The sequence below is a fragment of the Octodon degus genome, unplaced genomic scaffold, assembly GCF_000260255.1.
Source record: "Octodon degus isolate 3935 unplaced genomic scaffold, OctDeg1.0 scaffold00166, whole genome shotgun sequence".
Lineage (NCBI taxonomy): Eukaryota > Metazoa > Chordata > Mammalia > Rodentia > Octodontidae > Octodon > Octodon degus.
Genome location: NW_004524742.1, coordinates 4,095,567 through 4,119,155, shown reverse-complemented (window position 1 = coordinate 4,119,155; position 23,589 = coordinate 4,095,567). Strand labels below are relative to the sequence as shown.

The window sequence follows — 23,589 nt, the reverse complement described above, 5'->3', positions numbered from 1 at the left end:
GTTCCATGAAAACTGGCTTAGGATCCAATGACTATGGAAGTGAGTATCTCATAATGATCTCTTGAGCCAGAAAACTGGAACAGCAGTTAGCAGTTATTATGTAGTGATCTGAATTTCAGTAGTTGAGCAGGGTTTTTTGAGTCTCTGACATTTTAAGATAGTCATGTTTTATTTAAAGGATGAACTTAAGATCTCATATGATTAAAAATTTACATAATTCAAGGACAATCCTTATTAAGAATAACAACAATTTCTGCTTATTAACTAAAATGCAACAGCCATTGCTAACTATTCTTAAGCTTATTTCCTTGAATTTTATGATTCTCAATAAACTTTTGTTGAGAGAACTCAGATTTCTTCATTTCTTGTGCCCTCAGGAGTTACTTATTAAATTTTTATATTGCACTGTTCAAAAGATGCATAAAATGATCACACAAAATTCATCAATGGCCCATTAAGATTATTTTCCATTTTTGTTCAGGGTTCATACCTGCGAAAACACTTATTTCTCTTAAACAAAACAAAATAAACAAAGATGACTCTGTTGGGTCCTTTAACTTTGAGTTTGTGTTACACAATGCTGAGTAATTATAAATGTAAGCATAAAAAGCTTATAATTAGTAAGTAACTACTACTTAGATGATATCAATAAAAAGTTAAAACCAGTCTCATCTGAAATTCAAACTATGAAGAAGTATATGGGAGAAGTATATGAGGTGTATAACTTGCCCCTTCCCAAAATAAAGTCGAAAGGTCTTGGAGAATTACTATATTTCATTTTTATATTCTTACTTTAATTGAATAGGCAGCTAGAAATAGCACTGGTTATCTGGGATGCCTGGAGCCAGTATTGCCAACATTTCCTGCCATGCCTCTGCTGTCTTTTGTCCCCAGACCTCCACCTGGGCTCCAGGCCTTCTCACCTTCTCCTCCTCAGGGGGCTGCTTTCCTCCCTGTATCTTTAGCTTTTGCTCTGCATTGGCTCTTGGCAGTGTTAAACAAATTCAAATCTCCCATATCCTAAATAATGACCCTAATAAAAGCCTTTTTCAGATGAACATCATCTATTCTAATCCTTCCCTAGCTACCATTCATTCTCAGCCCTGACCTCACCATTCTGGGAACATACTTTTCAGCTATGTCTTTCTTTTTTCCACAATACCCCTCAATCCACTGCAGTGTGTTTTGGCCCCACTACTCCACAGAATTTGCTCCATTTGACCCTCCCAATAACTTCTGTGTTGCCATCTTGGTGAATACTTTATGCCTGTGACCTCATTGCACATGACCATTCTCTCCCATTTTGACAATGGTGACCAATGCCCCTTCTCAGAACACTCTGTCTTCCTCGTGCTGTCTTTCTAGTTCTCCTTTCTTCTCAATTTTCCCATTTCCTTTGCAAATTCTTTGTCTAGTTGGCCATTAGGTATTGAGTTCTCCTGGCTTTTCTCTTAGATCCTGTGCTTTTCTTACTGGATAAGGTGACCACATCCATTTTTTTTTTTTTCCCACATCCATTCCCATTGCACCAGCCACCACTAACCCAGGGATGATTTGAAAAATCTCTCCTTTCTCCCAGATGTCTCTCCTGTGTTATACACATCTAACTGCAGTCTGGACATCTGTACATAGGAATTCTTAAACACAAATGAAACTAGTCATTATTTTCACCTCCCCTATCTTACTCCCCTCCAAGAAAAACACTATTTCTTATTCTACCAATGTAATTATTCAACACACAAAATGGAAAATCATCTAGGGACTTTTTGAAGGGTTTAAATTTAGGGTGGGCCCAAGGTAAGCCCAAAGGACATAGGTTGAACTGAAGGCCGCATTCTATCCAAAGATAGCTTATACACTAATCTCATCACTTCTGCCCAATGGAATTTACCACAAAACAGATTTTAGTTGAGATATCCGAGTCAAGAGCCAACCCTACTCTTCCTCCAACTGAAGGAAGACTAGCCAGAATCCAGTGAAGCTTCAGTATTGTGTTTCCAGGAATTTGTTCCCTTACCTCAGACCTTCCAGTGGGAAGCAGCCATTGCAACTCTGTGGCCTCCTTGACTCCGAGGCCCCCTTAACCAAAAAGTGGGACTTAACCAGGGACTTCTGGGGCTTCTCTAATCAGCCATCTTACATGGGACTCCCTCCACTTGACATTTAGTAAGAAAATAATCTATGACCTCTTGATTTTAAAAGTTTAAAAATTGAGGGTTCGGAAGTCAGTGTCAGAAAAGCTTTCTTTGGTGTTAGAAAAGCACCACATGTCACACTGGCCCTGCTCCCGGGGCTCACTGTCAGAGCATGGTGGCATACACCTGTAATCCCAGCACTGGGGAGGCTGAAAACAGGAGGATTACTGAGTCTGACCTGTGTAATGAGTCCCTGTACCACACACATTTAAAAGAAAAAAAGAAAGAAAGAAAATGCAGGCAAGAAAGCCTTTGTGGTATCAGCTAAACTTCTTCGGAACCATTCAGTGACAATATTTGTAAATTTTTATCTTAATGGTTTGCTACCTGGTGTTTCATGGCACTATGTAGCTGATGGCCTAGAATGTGGGGGAAATAAACAGGCAGCACTTAGGAGACCACTGAGACCTGAGGCTGCCAATGTTCTGAAAACTCCAGCAGCGTTTCTGGTATGACTCATTCTCCTCCAACATCATTATCAACTGGCAGTGCAGAGAATCCACAGCCATAGCAAATGGCTCTCTGATAGTGTTTCTTTTTTTCTGGGGGATAAAGTAACAGCAGCTATTGAGCTATGTCCTCAGGATCAATGCACAGAACTGCTGAAGATGAGCACCTCAGATGCACTGAAGCACAGCTAAACTGTACTGCTAACCACAGCAGTTCAAGGTAGGCCTGGGAAAAGTCTTTAGAGATTTTAAATGTGCTGCTGCTAGTCCATATAGAGGAAGCAGGCCTGAGCCTCAGTCACACACAGGTCCCACTAACTGCACATGAGAAAGGGATCTGAAAGCCTCTCTTCATAAATGAGGAAAATAAATCTTAGAGAGGTTGCCAAGATCATGCTCAGCTAGTAACCACAGCTCAGAGTCAGTTGTCCTCACCATCAAAGCACAGGCTTTTGCTTTGCTTGGGCCAGGAATAGACACATTTTTTCTTTAATGTTACATATTCATTCCTCAAATATGTACTGAATGCCTACTATGTAGCTCAGTCCTGCATTTAATCTCTAGTAAAAGAGGCAGAAAGTGGGAAAAAGGACACTTATACTGCAATGGAGAGACAGCCAATAAGCAAGTAAAAAAGTATTAATTTTAAGCAGAGAGTGACAGAAAATGCAGGCAAGCAGGGCCGGCAACATAGCTCAGTGGACTAAGTACCTACTTAGGCAAGTGCAGGAACCAGGGTTTGATCCCTGGCACCACACGTCATGCTGGCCCTGCTCCCGGGGCTCACTGTCAGGGCATGGTGGCATACACCTATAATCCCAGCACTGGGGAGGCTGAAAACAGGAGGATTACTGAGTCTGACCTGTGTAGTGAGTCCTTGTACCACATACATTTAAAAAAAAGAAAGAAAATGCAGGCAAGAAAGCCTTTTTTTGTGGAACTGGGGGTTGAACTCAGGCCCTGGCGCTTGCCAGGGAAGCGTTTATTCCACTGAGCCATCTCTCTGGCCCCTTGAAAATCTTAAGAAAAAGACACAGGTGTAACCAAGGAATATGACATGGGTCTGACTGGGCTGAGGTGAGGCCCTGTTAGGTGGGGCACAATAAGGAGGCTGGGTCATGCAGGAGATGCGGATCCTTATAAGTTGGCCTGAAGGGTAGGGGGCCAACAGAAATCCACAGGGGTGACTGATCTGTTCAAACATTTAAAGTTTCCCTGTTCTTTTGCTTAGCAAAAAGTCAGAAGGGGACCGAGAGTAGAAGCAGGAAGACCAGCTGGAAGGCAGTTTCAGAAAGCCACACCAAACCCAGTAGTATCTTTGGACCAACGTGTTCAGAGAAGAGTGATAAAGAACAGGACAAGCAAGTTTCAGATGTATTTTAGAAATGGAAACAAAGTAGATTGTTTATAATTTGGGCATGACATGTGATGGAAAAAATAAACAGTACCTAGGAGGTATTTAGCTTGCATTTGTGCTAAGTAGGGGCACTATTTATGTATATACAAAAGACAGATATAAAAAGGTTGGGAGAGGGGCCAGGGAGATATCTCAGTGGCATAAGTGCCTGCCTGGCAAGTGCAGGGTCCTGAGTTCGATCCCAAGTACAAAAAAAAAAAAGAAAGAAAGAAGAAAGAAAGAAAGAAAGAAAGAAAGAAAGAAAGAAAGAAAGAAAGAAAGAAAGAAAAAGAAAAAAACTTGGGAGAGGTGATGGATAGAGAGACAGTTATGTAATGAAATATTGAAGCCTATGAACACATAAGAGTCATCAGTAATGAGTCAGATTTAGTCAAGAGAATGAATGAGATCATCTAGAGAACCAACAACAACAGAGCGGGTCCAGCACTGACCCTGAACAATGGACCACTTACAGCCTGTGATAGAAGAGTGAGAGAAATACACAAATAAAGCAAAAATGGTTGCAGGCATCCCCTGGTATGCATGGGGACTGGTTCCCAGATCCCCACGCATACCAAAGTCTGAAGACGCTCTAGCTCTTTATATGAAACATTACAGTATTTCTGTGTAACCTTCCCATGCCCATCCATACACTCTAAATTGTCCTCTGCCCTAAATACCAAATGCATTGTAATTTTATGTGAATAGCTGTGATACTTTATCATTTGGGCAATAAGGACCAAGAGAGGAAGCCTCTACTTTCCCAGATTCAACTGTTTTCCTGCATATTTTCAGTCCATAGTTTTAGTCCACAGATGTGGAACCCATCAGAAGAGAAAGAAAGTGTAAAGCCAGCTATGGGTCATCTTTGCTTGACATCTTGGCACCAAAACCAAGCAAGAAAAGAATTCTAGAAAGGAGGGAATGGTCAACTATGCTGAATGCTGCTAAGAGTAAGACAGAGGGAGACAGTGCAGGTGAAGGACAGAGGTGGTAGGCTTTAAAATGGTCAGTGTAAAAGGCATCCGCTAAGTAATACAGGAAAAAATAAACTTTTCAATTTCCTCAAAAGGCTATCATGGAAAACTGCTCCTCTTCCAGGTCCTCAGGCCTTGGCAGCAAAACTCTTCTGTTTCAGCTCCTACTTCCAAACCACCATCAAATCCTATGAGCACTAACTTCAAACCATGTCCATAATCTAACCGTCTCATCTCACCTATAGCCACAGAACTAGTACAGCTCTGCCTGAAATCATTACATTAGCCTCCTAGCCAATGTCCCTAATTCTTCTCCTCTCCTTTCATCAGCATATTCTCAACACAGCACTGAGTAATTCTTCTTTTTAAATTTTTTTTAAAAACTATTTATTTATTTAATACAGGGTCTTACTACACAGTTCAGACTTGTGATCCTCCTGTCTCAGCCTCTCCAGGGCTAGAATTACAGGTGTGCGCCACCACAAGTTCTGGGGCCTGCACGGCATATCAGGAATTGAACCCAGGTCCTTGTGCTTGCCGGGCAGGTGCTTAGACCATGGTGCTTTCTTCCCAGCCCCAGAGTAACTCTTCTTAAGGGTATCTGGCCAGAACACTTTGGCCAAAGCCAGTGACAGCTTCAGATCCATGCTCACAGATAAAGACAAAGTCCTAGCAGGCTTTATGCAGCCCATCCCCACACACCCAACCTCCCACTTTTTCCCTGGCTTTCTGTGTTGTGGCTTACAAGCCAAGAGCACTTTGAGGAGCATCACTGACTCACAGTCAGCAAGAAAAGAGACCTCAGCCCTATACAATGGAGGGAAATGAATTCTTCTAACTACCTTAAAAGTTTAACAGAAGACCCCCAAGCTCCAGCTGAGATGGTCTCTGACCCACACTTGATTTCCAGAAGGTGGAAATTATGAGATAATAAATGGATATTGTATTAAGCTGCTAGATGTGTGGCAATTAGTTATCAGTAGCAGAGAACTGAAACTCAAGTCCATATTCGCCCCTCAGGCAGACAGGATCGGGAAGCTTTAAGTTTATTGTGACAGCATATCACTGTCAGGTGAGGAAAGAGCCATGGAAAGAGCTTTCAATTCTAGATTGTCGCAATCCATGCTGTCTCATACTCTCATGTCCCTGCAGTGCAGTTCCTCGAGGACTTCCTCTATACACATCAAACCCAAACCAAATGTTGCTCTTCTAGGGAAGCACTTCCTCAGGCACCCCATCCTTGCCTGAGCTGTGGTCCTGCTTCCACAGCAGTGATGTGTACAGACACAAAGCATTTGCTGGGGAGCACGCAGTAACTTGTTGTATGTCTGTCCCCTACCACATCCAGACTGTGTATATTCTAGGGCAGGTGGTCTCAGTCTCCTGCAGTGTGTGAGCCAAATAGGGGGCAACTGAGTGAAAACAAAAGGAAACCTGGAGAAAACAGGCCTCTGGTGCCCAGGGAGGGCCTCTTTCATCTCCTGCACTGCTGACCAAGGCTCAGTATTAACCGCAACTCAGAGAACCTGCTCCATGACGACATCAGGTGACTCACCACACGCTTCCTGCAGTGAAAGGGCAGATGTTTACTCTCTCAGAGAAACTGACCTGAAATTAATGAGTGTGTTTACAGTGACAGGTGGCAGAAGCTGAGAAGAGTCTGGATTCTCCCCAAAAAGAATGGCGGGAGTCCTGTTTGATTCGTTCTGAATCAGGCCTTACACAAGATGTACATACTTACTAATTTAAATAATTAGTGTTAATCCACCCCCCAAATCAAATGTCAACCTAAGACACAATAATCTCACAGAATTAGTTTTTCACAGTGACTTGCAACCGAGTAACAACAGAAAGGAGTCACGTAACAACAACAGCCATGGCGCTCCCAGAACTCAAGAGTACACAGCGCTTTCGGGAAGTACACACTCAGGGAAAATTATGCCTCGTCAGTTCGCAGGGAATAGTATTTTCTGTGTCTTGAGAAAACTCAAAATTTACATTTTTCTTTAGAACATACTCCAATGGGTAAGATTCTTTTATGTTTTTATCATTGAATAACAAACAAATGAAGTGTAGTTTTCTCATCAAAGTTTTATAATCACATTGCCAGACACTTAGGACTATACAAATTCAGAAGGGAAATTAGTTTGCTATTTTTAAAGCTGTAATTATTTCCAATTTTTTATTCAACAAATTTTTTTTAAATCTTTCTTTGGTACAGGGTCTTGCTATATAGCTCAGACTCATAGTGATCCTACCGTCTCCACCTTCTCAGTGCTGGGATTATAGACATGTACCACGCCAGGTTTCAGTGGCTGACTTGGTGCGGGGCCAGCATGGCACACAGTACCAGGGATTGAACCCAGGTCCTTGAGCTTGCCAGGAAGGTACTTAGACCACCGTGCTATCTCCCCGGCCCTATTAAAAATGTATTTTTAACTGGTGTAGTGGCACATGCCCGTAATCCCAGCACCTGGGAAGCTGAGGCAGGAGGACTGCTGGAAGTTCAAGGCCAGCCTAGGCTCTACAGTGAGTTCAAGGCTCATCCTGGAGTCATCCTAGGAATCAACTCAAATTCTATAGGTATCAGTTTGAGGACATTTTGTACATATTGGCTGGCATTAGCTCAGAGAGGCAGGTATGTTGGGACAAAGATTTTCTAGTCAGCAGTAGAGGTAAATATGAAGTTGGCGTCTAACCTTTCTTTAGGGTAACACTAAGATGCTTCTTCACTCACTCGATCTGTATCTTAGTACTTTCCCATCATGTGATTCATGTGATGTATCCACAGGACACATGACATGTCACCTACAATGCAAAGAACAAAAGGTTTATTTTCACTCATGTCTTTAGTCCACAGTTGGCTGGTTCCAAGGCAGGATGGTAGAAGGAAGCAGGGGATGAAAGGCTGCTCACATCTTAGCAGCCTGGAACCAGGAAAGGGACCAGCCTGGGAAGAAAATTTGTCTTATCAGGTCATGATCCCCCAGTGACGAGCCTCTTTTGCCTAGCTGCTAACATGGCATCTAGCTATGTGTCCCATGATTCAGTCATCTTCCAAAAGGCTCACCAATGAGCATGTAAAGTCCCTGGGGAAACCTAGACAGAACCCATAACAGCCGCTATGTAACAGACTGCACACTGGAGCTAAAGCCACGGCTGAAAATGAGGTGTAGAAGGCCACCGCTCACACAGCACTTACGCTCTCACATGGGTGGATGATGAGTGCTCGTGCGCACTGTGTACAATTAAAAAAAAGGGGGGGGAGAGAAAGGCTCGAGTACTAATCATAAGTATTTAAAATGCAAATAGAAACTTCATGCTGTCAGAACACAGTAAATACCTTCAATACTCTGTGGGCCCACAAGATTCATGGCCTGGTGAGCTGGATATTCTACCCGGGGCCTGGCGATGCCCAACTGCTCCATAACACCATGGAGCAGCCTCTGGATATCTGCTTCAGAGACACGGTCAGGAGTCCGTGAGTTATAAGCCAAAGTTGGAGTCCATCCAAATGCCAGGAAAAGTAGTAGGCCAGACAGCATGGTAGAGACCATTCTGGAGACCAGTTTTAACCTAGCAAGAAAGACCAAATTTATATCTATACACAACTGTGATGATGCAACCATGTAACCACCCTAGGCTGTTGTTCAAGGGCCACCCAGCAGGCACAGCAATGCAAAATCCCTGTAGGTTTGCTTTTGTCTCAAGTGTCTATGAAGGCAGGACCTCACTGTGGGAAGGCACAATAAGAAACAAATGGTCTGAGATGAGATTCTTTCTATACCCAACCTCTTGAGAAATCTGGGATCCTGAAATGGCAGTTCTCCTCATAGCCTTTATTTTCTGCCTCTAACTTCACCACTCTCTCCATTACTTACCAAAACAAAAGCTTCCTCCAATTTTGAGAGAGGGCCAAATTTGGAGTTTGCTCAGTCTCAGGCAAGAAAAAACTAATGAGAAGTGGTTAGGAAGACACAAATACTAAAGAAGCACAGAAAGTTTAGGTGCACATGGTGGCTTAGAATGTTCCAATTTCACAGCCAACACCACTGAAATCCTGAGGGGAATGAAAAGCCACACAGCTCAGGCCCTGTCCTTCCATCTGACAGGAACAGGCGAGCACCTCAGCTGTCTCTCTGGCAAAAAGTGGGTAATATAAACATCTGGCTCACAGGGTTGTTGTGAGGGTAAGTGCAAACAGTCCTAAAAAAGCTTAGGAGTTTGCCAGCACAGTGAGGCCCCCGGATAGCTAGTATGGTGCTGGTGACATTGTCTTGCAGTTCTGGTGAGCAGGGTTTGGGGAGACCATAGAGGTCAGAGAGCAGACACAGAGAAGGGAACAAACAACTGGGGTTCAATGTACATGGCTATGCCTGCAGAACAAGGAGATCACGTGGCTGCAGCTACCCTTGCCGCTGTTCACCTGCTCAGGACACCGGAGATGCTTCAGGCAGCAGCCAAGCAAAGCCTCTTTTCAAAATTCTACTCAGGGCTGGAGATCAGAGCGGAATGAGGCAAAACCATAGATTCTTTCCTGAGACTAAAATATTCACACCACTCCATCTCTTCTGCAAAGAAAAGCCTTTTCTTAGCTTTCCTCAGAAATAAAACCTTGCTCCCCAAAGAACTGGCAACAGCTCTTTGTTGCAACAGTAAAACCCTCAATTGTGATGAAAAGGCCAGAGGCAGACAGAGCCCGTCCTTCCCACCTCCTCTCTCCCTTACAGCCCGGAAAGTAGGAACGTTTCCTTTTCTTCTAGCTGACGCCGATCGGATTTGGCCAACTAACCAGTCTTCTCCAAGATTCCTTTGCTCCCTTTTACAGCCAGGCCCCTAAATCCCCCACGCTCCTTTGTCTGACCTCAGCCCCAACCTTAAGGGCTTCAGCAGGGCACCTCCCCCACTCCCGAAGGCCTGGCTTCCTTCAGGGGGCGCCGAGGGCCAACCCTTACGTGCAGGGTACTCACCGCGACTGCAGGAGCCTACTGTGGTCTGGGCCTGCCCGGTGCTCTGGGAGCTGGACAGCTCCCGAGTCTCCGCCCTCGCAGGGCCCCGCCCCACCCCGCCCCCAGCAGGTGGAAGGGGCCTCCTCCTCCTCCGCAGCGCTGCGCGCAGCCTCCCAGATGCTCCTGCGTTTTCTGGACGCAAGTCCCCGGACATTCAAACCACGCAGTGTGTAAACCTCTTCTTGCCTGTGAAACCTGGATACGCTCACTCTTCCATCAACCCGTGAAACCGTCCATTTCCTTTCTGTCTCAAGCAATTCTCTAAACAATATGTCCAACCGCCTTTAATGTCACTTCCCAGAACAGAACAGGTTGGCTTTTGCGTTTAAATCTTTTAGCTTGAAAGGGGAAGACATAAACGATGAAGTCCTACGGATTTTTAGCGGTGGCAGAACTATACATACTGCTTCGAGGAGCCCTTTTGCTGAGGTTCCTAACACAAGATCCAGACTTTTGTTCAAGCGACAATTTTTTTTTTCTTTTTTGGAAAACTTAGGCCCTTGTGCTTGCCAGGGAAGCGCTTATTCCACTGAGCCATCTCCCCGGCCCCATTAAGTGACAATCTGTAAACCTCGAAGACTATTAGCCCTGAGTGTCAACTTCTTGTTAGTTTTATTAAAGCAACAAAAAAGTGCCCTGCCCATAAAGCTGTACGTTGTTGTAGGTAACACTATTGACCTTTGTGTCTCCTGTTACAGACTATCAGAAACACAGATTCTGTTTTCTTAACTGGACAGGCCTGCTCTGGGGTCCAACTCTGGGAGTTCGCTGATTTTAAAGTGAACATCCTACACAAAGCTGCAGACCATGGAATGGGTTCTTAAAAGCCAGGGCCTGCTTGTGGGCGAGATGCATGAACACAACTGCTGAAATTCACAGCTTTCTCTCCATTCTGAGGACAGAAAAGGCTAGTCTGGGCCTCGTTAAGCCCACAGCAGTAACCCTGGAAACAGTGTTGGGAGGCAGCGTGAGAGCTGGGCTGAGGAGCAGGCAGAATTTTGTGGGAAGAGGTGGGAGTATGTGGCACTCAGCAAAGAAATCCGGGAGAGGGAGAGGGAACTGGCCTGGGGAGTGGAACGTGGGAGCAGACACAGGCTGAGGTGCAGGGGATCCAGGCTGCCCAGTGCTCTAGCTTTTATCTCAGGGACATTCTTAGGGAAATTTGCAGCTCCTGAGAAACCCTCATCGATGTCACTGAGGAACAGAAGAAAATTAATTTCTTGTGGTCAAGTTTTTCATTTTTTCCATCCTTGAACAGCAGCACATCTACAGACAAGTGTGGATTGTACTGAGGCAGCTCAAATGCTGAGCGCCTCAGAGAATACACACTAGCGAAGGTTTGGCTTTTAATGTCAGGCCCACATGAACACCATGTGGTCCTGCAGAAGCAGGCGTCCACCCCCTCAGCTCAGGGGAAACTGCCAAGTCCCCCTGCCAGCCATCATTCCAAGGAAAGCAGGAGATGGTTCCCTAAGACCAGGAGAACCTGGGGACTAAGCACTTGCCCTCTCCTCTGAGTCCTTCCTAAACACCCCCACTTACTATCCTACTATCAAGGAAGGTTCCATTTTGGCCTGAAGAGAACCACACTCCAGGCAGATGTACATTTTTTGACAGTGCTGGGGATATACACAGTCCAAGATCCTGCAATTCTCTAGTACTGAAAGAAATTTATGAGTAGGGATGCTTTAAGTCCTTGGTACAATCTCTAGCACTATTAAACAAACACACAAAAAAAGGATAAAGTACCTGGGGAAACTCTACCATAAACATCTGAAATGTATATCTAGTCTACATAATAAACCTGTCTCGTAAAGAAAATTATAACTGATTCATAAGTCAAATACAGTGGTACCGCAATTCACAACCGCTTGCTTGCAAACAGTGCAGCCAGCGACAAACATGACTGTGGCCATCGTTCCTATACAAACACAAACATGGTCTTTTTTTTTTTTTTTTAAAATCATAGAACAAATTAAGTTCATGAGCCAAAGTACCACTGTGCTCAGTTTTGAGGAAGGACTGATGCTCTGGTAATGAATATAGAAAACCCAAAAAGCTTTGAAATAAAATTGACATACTATCAAGAAAAAGCCAGTAAAGAAAACATCTAGTGAATTATAATTGTTTTGCTGTGCATTTTAAGTACATGTATTGCTCCAACATCTAAAATGTGACAACTAATAATTTAAAATATAAATTTAGACAGATTTGCTTCACCATTTGGTTCAAGTTACAAGTGGCATTTTGAATATCTTTTATTTATTTATTTATTTATTTATTTATTTATTTATTTGCAGAACCAGGGATTGAACTCATATCCTTGCGCTTACCAGGGAAGCGCTTATTCCATTGAGCCATCTCCACGGCCCCTTGAATTTCATTAGTCACAGGCAGGTGATTTTCCAGAAAATTATCTTTAATGTCTTCACTAAATAAATAACATTTACACATAAGACCATCATAAGTTTTTATCCAAGTAAAATGTACAGAGGTGCATAATCTATTCAAGTTCTAAAATCAAGCATCTGCGTAGAAAAACAATTACTTTGATTTATTTTTTCAAGTTCAACTAGTCCTCCTTAAATAATTTCATTCTATACCAGACAAAACACAAACACAAGTATTTGTGCAAATTACCTTTAAGAACATAGTATGGCTTAAACATAACCAATTAGGCCTACATCCTAAGGGCACGTTTCCATGATTATTCTGCATTAGCGACTGCTTATTTCAAGTGAACACACTGTACAGGCACAGAGCTACGAACCCAAGCATTCTGCCTCCAACTGGAATAAAGCATTAGACTACTACAGCAATTTAGTTTCTAGGGATTTTGGTAAACACAAGTGGGCATGAACATAATTCAAGGCAAGATCTGCGGGCTTACTCTTCCCCATTACACGCTAGGTTTTACAAGAACTTTACATGACTTGGAGAAAGAACAATAGACAAAACTAGCTTCACTTTTCTTCTCACACATACAAAATAAAAATCATACAGTTCTAAAAAAATTTTACAAATTCAGTCAACGATTTCTGTAACCTTTGCTTTAAGAGATCACAAAAAATTGTTTAAATACTGCCATAATTAAGAAAAGCAAAGTAATGATATATGCAGAGAAATCAAGATGTCTCAGAGGAAACCTGCTGCTTAGTAAATCATCCTCTGCTACCAGCTAACATGTATATTATCCCACAAGTCTTATCACCAATTGCTAATTTATTTACATTCACAACAAGTTTAAACTTTGCCAATTACAAATCTATAGGTTTACTTGTTGGCAGTAGTTGAGCCTTCGCTATAGGATATTTTGGAGAACCCTTGTACCAAGCCCTCTCCCTTTCTGATGGTTTTCTAAGGACCGTGGTTTTCATCCCAGAAGAGAAGCTCGCGTCACTCTTCACAGCAGATGTTAATATATCATGATTGGTCAGGTCCTCCAAGGGACCCTTAACGTGACCATCAGATACCAGCTCCTGCGTACAAACTTTAGCAGGCCCAAGAGAAGCATTCACAGAATCTGGATGCCTCTTCATCTTTAAGGACTTCTGTTCTCTAGGACCTAGTCTGGCACATGAAAGAGAAGACTCTTTCAATGCACTATCCGTACAAGAGGGAAGAGCACTGTCACAGCTCACCGACTTAATCAAAGGAGAAGCAGCATCACCAAGATAGGTCAACTTTTGTCTTACAGGTTGTCTGCTATACTCCAACAAAGAATTAATTCTTCTGACAGACTGGCGGACAGGAGTACGATGAAATTTAAGAGGTGACTTCGCTTTTGCTCTATTTGATTCATTTAATGAGAGCTGATTAAACCACTGTATGTGATCTGAAACCTTCCCATGCTCTGTCACGTGCACACCTTCAGAAACCGTTTTACTGCATGTTTCCACCAACGACTGCTGCTTAGCAATTCTCACAGGCCTAGGTTTTGACAGGTTTGTCGCCTTATACATACTCTGCTGACAGGAAGGGGATTTAGTCTCACCCTCTTCGGGAGCTGTGCATTTCACTAAGTTCTCCTCAAACCTATTCTCATGCTCCTCTGCCTGAGTATTTAGCTTATCTTTTGGGGACTGTTCTTCCCTCGTTTGTTCAGCAATAGGGAGTTCCTGCTGTACTAAACTACCCTTCTGTACATCTGAGTCAGTGTCTTTGTGAAGTTCTACCTTCATCTGAGTTGAGTAACATTTTGTAGTTGACTCTCTACCTAAACTTGGGGTTTGATGTGGTGAGAGGTCTCTTTCTGAAAAACAACATTCATCTTTAATGGAACAGTCTTTGTAATTTTCCTCTGATTCTCTCACAGTCAAATTATTAGTTTCAAATAGCTTTTCTTCTGACTTATACTCTCCATAAGATGATTCATTTATTTCTTCTTTTTCCACATTAATTGCCGGTGACTGCCTGTGACTTATCAGTGCATGAAGATTATTTCCAGACTCTGAAAAAGCTTTTTGGATCTTCACCAAAGTCTGTGAGGTCAAGTTACTTTCATCCCCACTAAGGGAGCTTTCTGCCACCCTGCTTTTAGTTTTGCTGTGTGAGGTGGAAGGGGTGAGTTCACAGGACACGCTAGGTGACTTTTCAACTGTAACTTCAGGCTCCAAAGAAAAGTTCTGCACTTCAAGATTTCCCATTCTTGGAGAAGCTTCACTGGCCTCCATTTCTTGAAAACTTGAATTGCTAAGTCCCGTCCAAGACATCCGGTAGTGTCCATCTACTCGCTCTGGAGTTACTAAGTTTTCCTCAGACTGACTGATCTTTACTGAACCTAAAATGAAGCAGTTCAGTGCTTTTAATCCTTTATATCTGACCTCATTTTTGAAATATAATCCAAACACATGGCAAATAAAGTGATAAATATTTCCAATAATTTAAAGTTAGTGATAAAGTAATCTTACTTATAGAAACAACAAATATTTTTATACTATCATGTACAAGTATCCTCCAACTGACAGAAAAATACATTGCCAATTTAAATATTTCTACTACCACTCAAACATAAACTTTAAATATCTAGAACAGCAAACTGCTTTATACATTTTCTCATTTAAAAACAACTAGAAGTAACTAAAGCATGATTTTTTGGTAAAAAAACAGTATTACATGAATGTACCTTTCTTTGATAATCTTTCATCAATATCTGGGCTAAAAAGCAGACCTGCTTTTACAGATTCAATCCTATTTTTTAAACTTTCTTGATTTGCAAGTCTTCGACCAACACATCTACTGACACCAGGACATCCATTCTGTACAGAAAAGAATTTTAAAAAACTGGTTAAGCAATAAACTTGAGGCCAGGAAGATGGCTCAGTGGAATAAGCACTGGCATAAGCACCTCCCTGGCAAGTGCAAGGGCCTGAGTTCAACCTCTGGTTCCGCCAAAAAAAAAAATAATAATAAAATAAAAAATAAACTTAATTAATTCAAAATGTTAACAGAATAATTTTTTTGTAGGTATCAAAATCTATAGCTGAGTAAAGAAGACATATATAATTGGGAAAAAATTTTGTAACATAAAAATTTTTACCTCCTAATGAGAATTATAAATACTAGCTGATATTTTATGCTATAAAAGTCATCTTACATCTTCACTATTTAAAAAAAATAAAATTTGTGCTATCTCTATAAAGGCCTATTAACACATAATAGGAAAAAAAGATCAAAATCTTATCTTCTTGGAATTTATAGCGTAGAAGTTTTTGATCAAAACAAGAGAAACCTTAAATTACACTGAATAAACACAATATATGCTGAGATATGAAAGAGATAAACAGGGTACAGAAGACACGGAGTGATGAAGGGTGGGAACATAATTTTAATTACAGTGATGAGAAGATGATTTCTGAATTAAAAAAAAAATAGTAAGAGCCATAAAGGTTTAAGGGGAAGAGCACTGCAGAGAGAAGACGCTGCCAAGGTCTCCGAGGCTGGCACAGTCTCACACACTTAGACACCAAGGAGACCAGTGAACAGGGAATGGTGAGCCAGGAAGAGCAGTGCCGGGGGCAGAGCTCGGAGGTGCGGGCTGGCACCCTGCAGGCCAGAGTGTGAACTTTGGTTTCTATTTTGAAAGAAACAAAACATGGGAGGACTCGGAACAGAAGAGTGACAGACCTAACTTAGGGCTGCTTTCGCTGCAGTACTGCACCAGGACTAGAAGCAGGTGGGCCTGTTCCTTGGAGCTTGCTGCAGAATCCAGCGAGGCTGAGCTTAGCAAAAAATGGAAAATGGTCCTGGTGAGAACTGATCAGTAGGGGCTGGGGAGATGGCTAAGTGGAATAAGCGCTTCCCTGGCAAGCGCAAGGGCCTGAGTTCAATCCCAGTTGTGCAAAAAAAAAAAAAAAGAGAAATGATCAGTTTGGAATATATTCCAGTGGGTTAGATGTGGTGCGTGAAAGAAAGCAGCATCAAGATTGTGCTGGATTTTAACCTAAGGCATTGTTAGAATAAGCTAGAGAACTTAACTTTGGATACCTTAAGGAACTATGCTGAGTTTAAAGATAACTATTCCCTTGACTATGTACAAACAGAGAAAGACAAGTCCAAGGACTAAGCCTTGGCCCCTCTGCTGCAAGGGAGTTTGAAAAGTAAGCAGCAAAGAAGCAAAGGAAGAAAGTAACGAGGCAGCAAGCAATCCTCTGCACCAAATGCGCTTACAGGACAAACTGAATGGAGGGTTATTTTTGACTGTTGGTTCAAGCAATGTTGAATTCATTGGTGAGTTTCAGCTTTTGTTGGGACAAATGTCTTGATAAAAAGAATGGCACAGCGGCTGGAGAAGCAGCAGGAAGAAATGGGTCTTTTACTATTAAGTCCACAGCTTCATGCTAATGTAAGCTCATTAATAAAGTGACAAAAGACACTTACTATGTCTTTGTTTTTTCCCAGACTAAATTTCAACCGAAGAGATCTTCGAACCTTTTCTTTACGGCCGATTTTAGGAGAGAAGCAGCCTGCTTTTCCTGATTCCACCCTATAAAGAATAGAATTTAAAAGATGTATTCAAAAGATTTGTAAGAAAATTTACAAAATGGAACTTGAGAAAGTTCTATGCAAATCATATTGCTAATATTCGAACAGAGTAATAACTTTAAAGATAAAGCTTTAAGACACCATATACGAACACACTGCTTGCACAGAAAAATGATTTATCATAAAAGTTCAGTTACTTAAAAATCAGAATCATTACGTTAGACTTTTATCAATAATCTTTTAATTCTTTGGTTTAAGAAGAAAATCTTTTTTTTTTCTTTAATTTATGAAGTTGATACAAGGTCTCACTATGCAGTTGAGACTCAGTGATCCTAAAGAGAAAATATTAAATTAATATTTGTGTCTTTTTAAAAAATTGAAACAGGAAAAAGTAACAATAACAGCAAGACAGGGGGCCGGGGAGATAGCTCAGTAGAATAAGCGCTTCTCTGGCAAACACAAGGGCCTGAGTTCAATCCCCAGTTCTGCCAAAAAAAAAAAAAAACAACAAAAAACACCAAGACAGTTTTAAGATGGGCTAGTAGGAGAGTAATTAATGGGATAGTAGGAGACAGTAGGAGAGTAATTAATATATTGCATACTGTTATATCCATTGTAGTTATTCAGAGCACAAGATATAGGCATGAAATACTGTCCAAGAAAGTATTAGCACAAACTTTCCAAGGAGCTAAGAAAAACTAGCTGCATAACTATCTGTGTGCATGTATATGTATATATTTTGTTTGCTTTTTTTCCCCTTTCTCCCATCAGTTTTTGTTTGAACAGTATCTTTCCTATTCACTGTATCCATTGTACAGTTTGGATCTTTTTACTCTTTCATTTTTTTACACTAAAGAGACAATGTAATGTTTATATATGTGGATATTGTTCTGCTTACTAGTATGGTCTCAGGTTGTATCCATTTACCTAAAACAGTCTCGAGCTCTTCTTTATGGCTGAGATATCCCACATCTTTTTTATCCCTATCTCGATTGATGGGCATTTGGGCAACAAAATGAAAAGACAACCCATTGAATTGGAAAAAATGACAGCCAGTTGTCTTTCAAACAAAAGACTTATAGGGCAAGGCAGATAGCTCAGTGGCATAAGCTCTTGCCTGGCAAGCACAAGGTCCAGAGTTTGATCACTGGTACTAGAGGGGAAAAAAAAAAAAAAAAAATCCAAGAACAGGAATCTGAGATGAATACATAATACTCAGATGAAATACAAACGGTAAAAAAAAATGCTCAGCCGCATTGGTCATTAGAGAGACACAGATTAAAACAACACTGAGCCTCCACCTCACTCCAGAAACAATCTCACTGCAACTAACAACAAACACTGGTGAGGCTGTGGAGAAAAGGAACCCTTCTCCACTGTGGGTGCAAGTGTAGACTGGTGCAACCACTTCAGAGATCAGTCTGGAGAGCCTCAGAAAACTAGGACTACAGGCCCTATCTGAACCAGCTTTTCCCCTTCTGGTTATTTTCCAAAAAAATTAAAAATATCATACCATCATCCATGTATATAGCAGCACAATTTGTAATAGACTAGCTTTTTAAACTATCAGAAAATTGCAAATTACACTCATCAACACAGGATTTTAAGCAGGCAAGGTGGACTCAACTTAGGAATATTTTTTTCTGGTTGTTTTATGAGGGGCATTTGATTAATCAAACATCAAACGAGAAGTTAAAAATTATTAACTTCTCTGTTTCTTGGTAGAATGACAAAATATTTTACCAAGAATCGTATGTGAATCATACAATAACATGTATCTACATGTCAAATACTAATTCAATGACCACAAAATGCTCTGGATAAATTACCTGCAAACTTTTTTGCCCGCAATTCTTTTACTTCGCCTTAGCACACCTGCATTGATCAAATGGTTTCCACTGATGGTGACAGGAGAGAGTGAACTCTGAGATGACCCTTCTGGACTTGTATCACAATGAACTTTAAAAAGCAACAAACAAAGAACATAAAACATATGTATCATACACACCTAATTTTTTTCCAAGTATAAAACAGTAATAACAGCTTTAATTTCCACCCCCAAACAACAACAAAAATCATGTCATTTCTGGCTAGACTCTTTCAATGTCAAAATAGCTGACTCAGATAAGTACTGTGCTTTTTATTTTTCCATTAAAGGTAAAATCAAACAATACTCTCCTACTTTTTCTGCTTTAAACTCTTACTAATAAAAAAGGAATGACCCTGTCATTCAGTGGAGAAAGCTAGAATTGAGGTTGTTCAACTTGCAAAATGGCTTTAGATAATGAACATAATACTGTTATATAATTTCCAATATAATATGTAGTACAGAATATTAATTATACTGTCATAAAAATAAACTTGAGAAACAAGTTGGACCCTGACTACGCAGGATACAGCTGCTTTTCCAATTGCTATCTGCCTGACTCTGACTGCAACTTACGTAAACTTTCTTCTCATAACCAAAACTTGTCATTAACAATGCCTAACTGCATTGGCACTGCCACTTGCCACAAGAAAACTGATTACAACAAAAATTCAATTCAATTAACTTATGTTTGACCCCTACTTTGTATACACCCAACAAAGGGTAACTCTATTATTATCATTGTTACTGATAAAGACTTTACACTCCTAAACAGTTACAATTTTTCTTTTGTTTTTGTCATGGAAGTGGAAAAAGTACAGCCATCACAATGATTTCTGGGTGTACTTGGCTAAAGAAACATCTTAGGCCAACACAGAACACATTCACTACGACACAGGCAGCTTTGTCCCAGGGCTTCCGCCCAGGCACTCTGACAGTGCCCCAGGGGTTACACAGGCAGGCAGAGCGTGCTGCATGGTTATATCTGTCACACATGTAAGAACCATGGGCGATAAATCATGAATCTACAAGACATAAAAATTAACCTAAGAATTATGGATAAAGCTGCTGCCCATATATATGGGATTTGTTATAACCCAAACCTAGAAATCAACTCATTTTCAATCTTACAGATGGAATTCATTAAATTGTAGCTGAGAAAGTACAACACAAGAAAAATAGTGAAGTAAAAATGTGATTACTGAACTTTTTAACTTTTTTTATAAATAAAATGCACTAAGGTTAAAACCACTCCAAAATGTTTAAAATTTGGGGGCAGCTTAGAGAAGGAGCAAATAGACTGGTTTTCTGAGAAAGATGTTCTGAGTGAATAAGTAGAGGCAGGTAAAACTACAATTTCCATTTGCTATTTGGAAAAAGTCTTCCAAACTGGAATGGCTTTTGAATATTAAGAAAACATTAAGTTTATTTAAAGGAGTTTAAGTCTCCAAAGTCTACTACTAAGCTACAGACATAAACATCACAGTTCTTATCATTAAATTTTAATGAGTCAGTGTCTGTTTTAAAAGGCACGAGACCTTATAAAAATCCAGACATGTCATAAAACATAAAATAAAACTTTGTCTTCTAAGGATCATATTAATCAGAAATAGCTCTTTGTCAAGAATAGGTACTAAATGTTAACCACTTACTAGTCCAAATACTTACAGTGTAACCAAAAATCACATTTTCTTAAATTTTTATAAGAAAACAGGAAATATAAAAACAATTTCATCAAATTTATTCAATAATTTCTCTGTGTATGGTACATCTTAAAAACACTCAACACAACACAGTGCTACAATCTGGACAGCAGTAGTCTCTTTCCATTCTTTTTGCATTATTGTGTTTCTTTGTACAACACTTTATACTGTCATGTTGGCCTTTCCTTTTTTCTGTGGGTTATAATTTCAATAAAATCTCCACCCACAAAACCTACTGGTGAAGACACCGACAATGGAGGTCACAAGTGATGTTTCCTTATCCCATATTTTTAAACTATTTGGTCTATTAGACCTCATATAAATTGTAAATGACTTTTTGAACCCCCTTGAATAAATAACAAACAAGTGCCATATCATTTGGCCCAGAGGTACGTAAATATTTTAGAATAGCCTTTTTATAGCAGTATTTTTTCCCGTGTGTTTTGACTACAGGATAGCTTGTTAGATGTTGGTCAGCTCTGCTAATACCACCCACAGGAATGCTATAATCATGAGCCACTACTGGAACTGCTTTCTCTCTCCTTTCAAGTTCTGTCATTTCTTTCTTTCATTCTTTTTTTTTCTTTCTTTCTTTATTTATTTATGGCTGAACCGGGGACTGAACTCAGGCCCTTGCGCTTGTCAGGGAAGCGCTTATTCCATGAGCCATCTCCCCGGCCCCCTGTCATTTCTGTATTATGAACAGCTGACAATAAGGAGACATCATTTTTGTCTTTCCGCTTTGTATCACAGACTGTGCCTCTCTGCTACGCTAACATTTCTCTCCTTTTCAGCTTCTCCTTCTGCAGATCTTCTGGCACTTCCTACTCAGCGCCTCAGTGTTCCAAGGGTGTCCATTCTGTACTGTAAGAGAATACCATTCAGTTCTGGAGAATGATAAAAACTCAATCTAATGTACTTACAATAAGTTTTTATAGACTATAGCATAAAATTATGGGTTATTTTTCACAAATAAACACAAATTAGTAAAGAAAGTAACCAGAACTTGTAAGTTTTCATTAGAAATAAACATCAAAGGCAAATACAAGGTTCTAAATTAAAAAGCATCCAAAAAATAGTCAATATAAAACAGGCGTACAAGTGTACCTTGTGAGCAGCGGTCAATTGGTTGAAATGACACCTGCCCAAGGTAAACTGTTAAGTGCTTAATGTCTACAACCCAGGTACAGAAGCTGTGCTTGCTACCTGAAATTGGAGTAGAACTGCTGCTGAAGAGATTACTTGGCAACAGCTCAAAGTTAAAATTGTGTTTGACGGACTTCCTTTTCTTACTTGAGAGACCAAGAGAAGAATCTACTGGCAATTTACGCTTAGCATTTGGTGTAAGAATCATTGGGGATACAGACAGCTGGGCTGAAACAAGAAAAAACAAAACCAAGTTGTTATTTCTCCCACAGAATAGATACGATACACAAGCTGTGACATAATTTCTTCGTATAAAGCTACTAGTTAAGAGTTAAGAATGTAGGTGCTGTAGCTCCAATATCAGGTGTGTTATGTAACTAAAACATTACAAAAACTTGAAAAGAGAAGATGCAAACTGGCAAGACTGCAGAAGCAGCAAAAGTTTAAAACCAAAGAATAAAAGATGCATATAGATGAGAGGATATTAACATAGGGAAAAAAACTACAATCAACCCCTGATCTTAGCACTCTGGAGGCTGAGGCAGGAGGTTCACCAAGAGCTTGAGGCCAGCTTGGGCTACTTAGCAAGTACAAGGCCAGTATAAGCGATGCAACAAGACCCTGCCTCAAGAAAACAAAAACACAGTGTTGGGGAGACAGCTCGGCGGCCTAAGCACCTGCATGGTAAGCACAAGGACCTGGGATCAATCCCCAGTACTACATGTCCTGGGTGTGCCTTGCCAGCCACCAAAACAAGGCATACTGGCACACGCCTACAATCCCAGCATTGGGGAGGCCAAGACAGGAAGATCACTAGGATTCCGAGCTGTATAGCAAGACTCTGTTCCAAACAGATAAATAAAAGATTTTTTAAAAATAGGAAAACAAAAACAAAATGAAAATAATCAAAACAAAAATCTAAATATTATGTTTACTTTTCATAAACTAGTATTAACCAGTTTATTTCAACACTCTGGAAACAAAAGATCATGTCTATTATTGGCTAGATATTTGAATAAGCAAATTAGGATAAAATACTAGAAGATATAATAAATTTCTGGTTCTAAAACTAAAAAGAAGTTGAGCTAACTTCCCATAGTCAGTAAAATCCAAATTACAAGCAACAAAAAAATCCTGAAGAAAATTGAAAAGACTAAAATTTTTACCCACAAGTTTGAGTCCATTATACCTAACGTAATCAACAATGTCACAAAATCATACACAGTATCTCCACTGAAAATAACATTTATATTTAATAAGCTAAATTTGACTATTAACTAAAATAACTAATTTTTATTATACTTATTCTTTGTAGACCACTGTAGAAACTTTCCCATAAGTATTTAACAAATACCTACCAGCTCCATCCTGTTGAGGTGTAACAGAGGGTGTTCTGTTAGATTTAAGTTTATTCAGTGCTCCATTCACAAAATCTGAAAATCAGGGCACATAAAATTATACAATCAGTAAACACCTATTTTTTTCTTACCAGTAATCCATATTGCTATTAGTAGTCTTCTAATACCTTCGTATCAGATTATACACTTTAAAATTATTTAAGGTTATTTTAATACAACTATTTCAACACAGAAAAACACTAAAGGATCTATTTCTATTCCATTCCCACTTGTAATCCTATATGCCCAAAACCGTATATTAAAATGGTAAGTGTCACGTACAGATGGTACAAAAGGGGGCAGCATTTCTTGGTGGTTCCAGAAACACAGGTCTGAGCTGAGACAGGAGCAATGGAAACAGGCAAGGAAGAGGAGGCTGTTTAAGGGGGCTGGGGAGATGGCTCAGAAGAATAAGCATTTCCCTGGTAAGCGCAAGGGCCTGAGTTCAATCCCCAGTTCCACCAAA

At 40.5% G+C, this 23,589-nt stretch overlaps 2 protein-coding genes across 4 annotated transcripts in view; both read right to left on the bottom strand.

The window, feature by feature from the left end:
- Scg5 (secretogranin V) overlaps positions 1-10,038 on the bottom strand; it is a 58,270-nt gene extending 48,232 nt beyond the window's left edge. The window contains exons 1-2 of the mRNA XM_004643122.2: positions 9,988-10,038; positions 8,361-8,593 (exon numbers count right to left, since the gene is read on the bottom strand). Coding sequence (XP_004643179.1) covers positions 8,361-8,574 — 214 coding nt within the window. The 5' untranslated portion in view covers positions 8,575-8,593; positions 9,988-10,038. The remainder of the gene's footprint in view (positions 1-8,360; positions 8,594-9,987) is intronic.
- Positions 10,039-11,676: 1,638 nt separating this feature from the next.
- Positions 11,677-23,589, bottom strand: part of Arhgap11a (Rho GTPase activating protein 11A) — a 22,708-nt gene continuing 10,795 nt past the window's right edge. Inside the window, exons 7-12 of one of the 3 annotated variants that reach the window (XM_023703225.1) lie at positions 23,085-23,159; positions 21,787-21,954; positions 18,840-18,969; positions 16,906-17,011; positions 15,152-15,284; positions 11,677-11,732 (exon numbers count right to left, since the gene is read on the bottom strand). In XM_023703225.1, coding sequence (XP_023558993.1) covers positions 11,698-11,732; positions 15,152-15,284; positions 16,906-17,011; positions 18,840-18,969; positions 21,787-21,954; positions 23,085-23,159 — 647 coding nt within the window. In that variant the 3' untranslated portion in view covers positions 11,677-11,697. Of the gene's footprint in view, positions 11,733-12,427; positions 14,807-15,151; positions 15,285-16,905; positions 17,012-18,839; positions 18,970-21,786; positions 21,955-23,084; positions 23,160-23,589 lie in introns of those variants that run through there. The other 2 variants (XM_004643121.2, XM_023703224.1) reach the window with 2 other exon arrangements.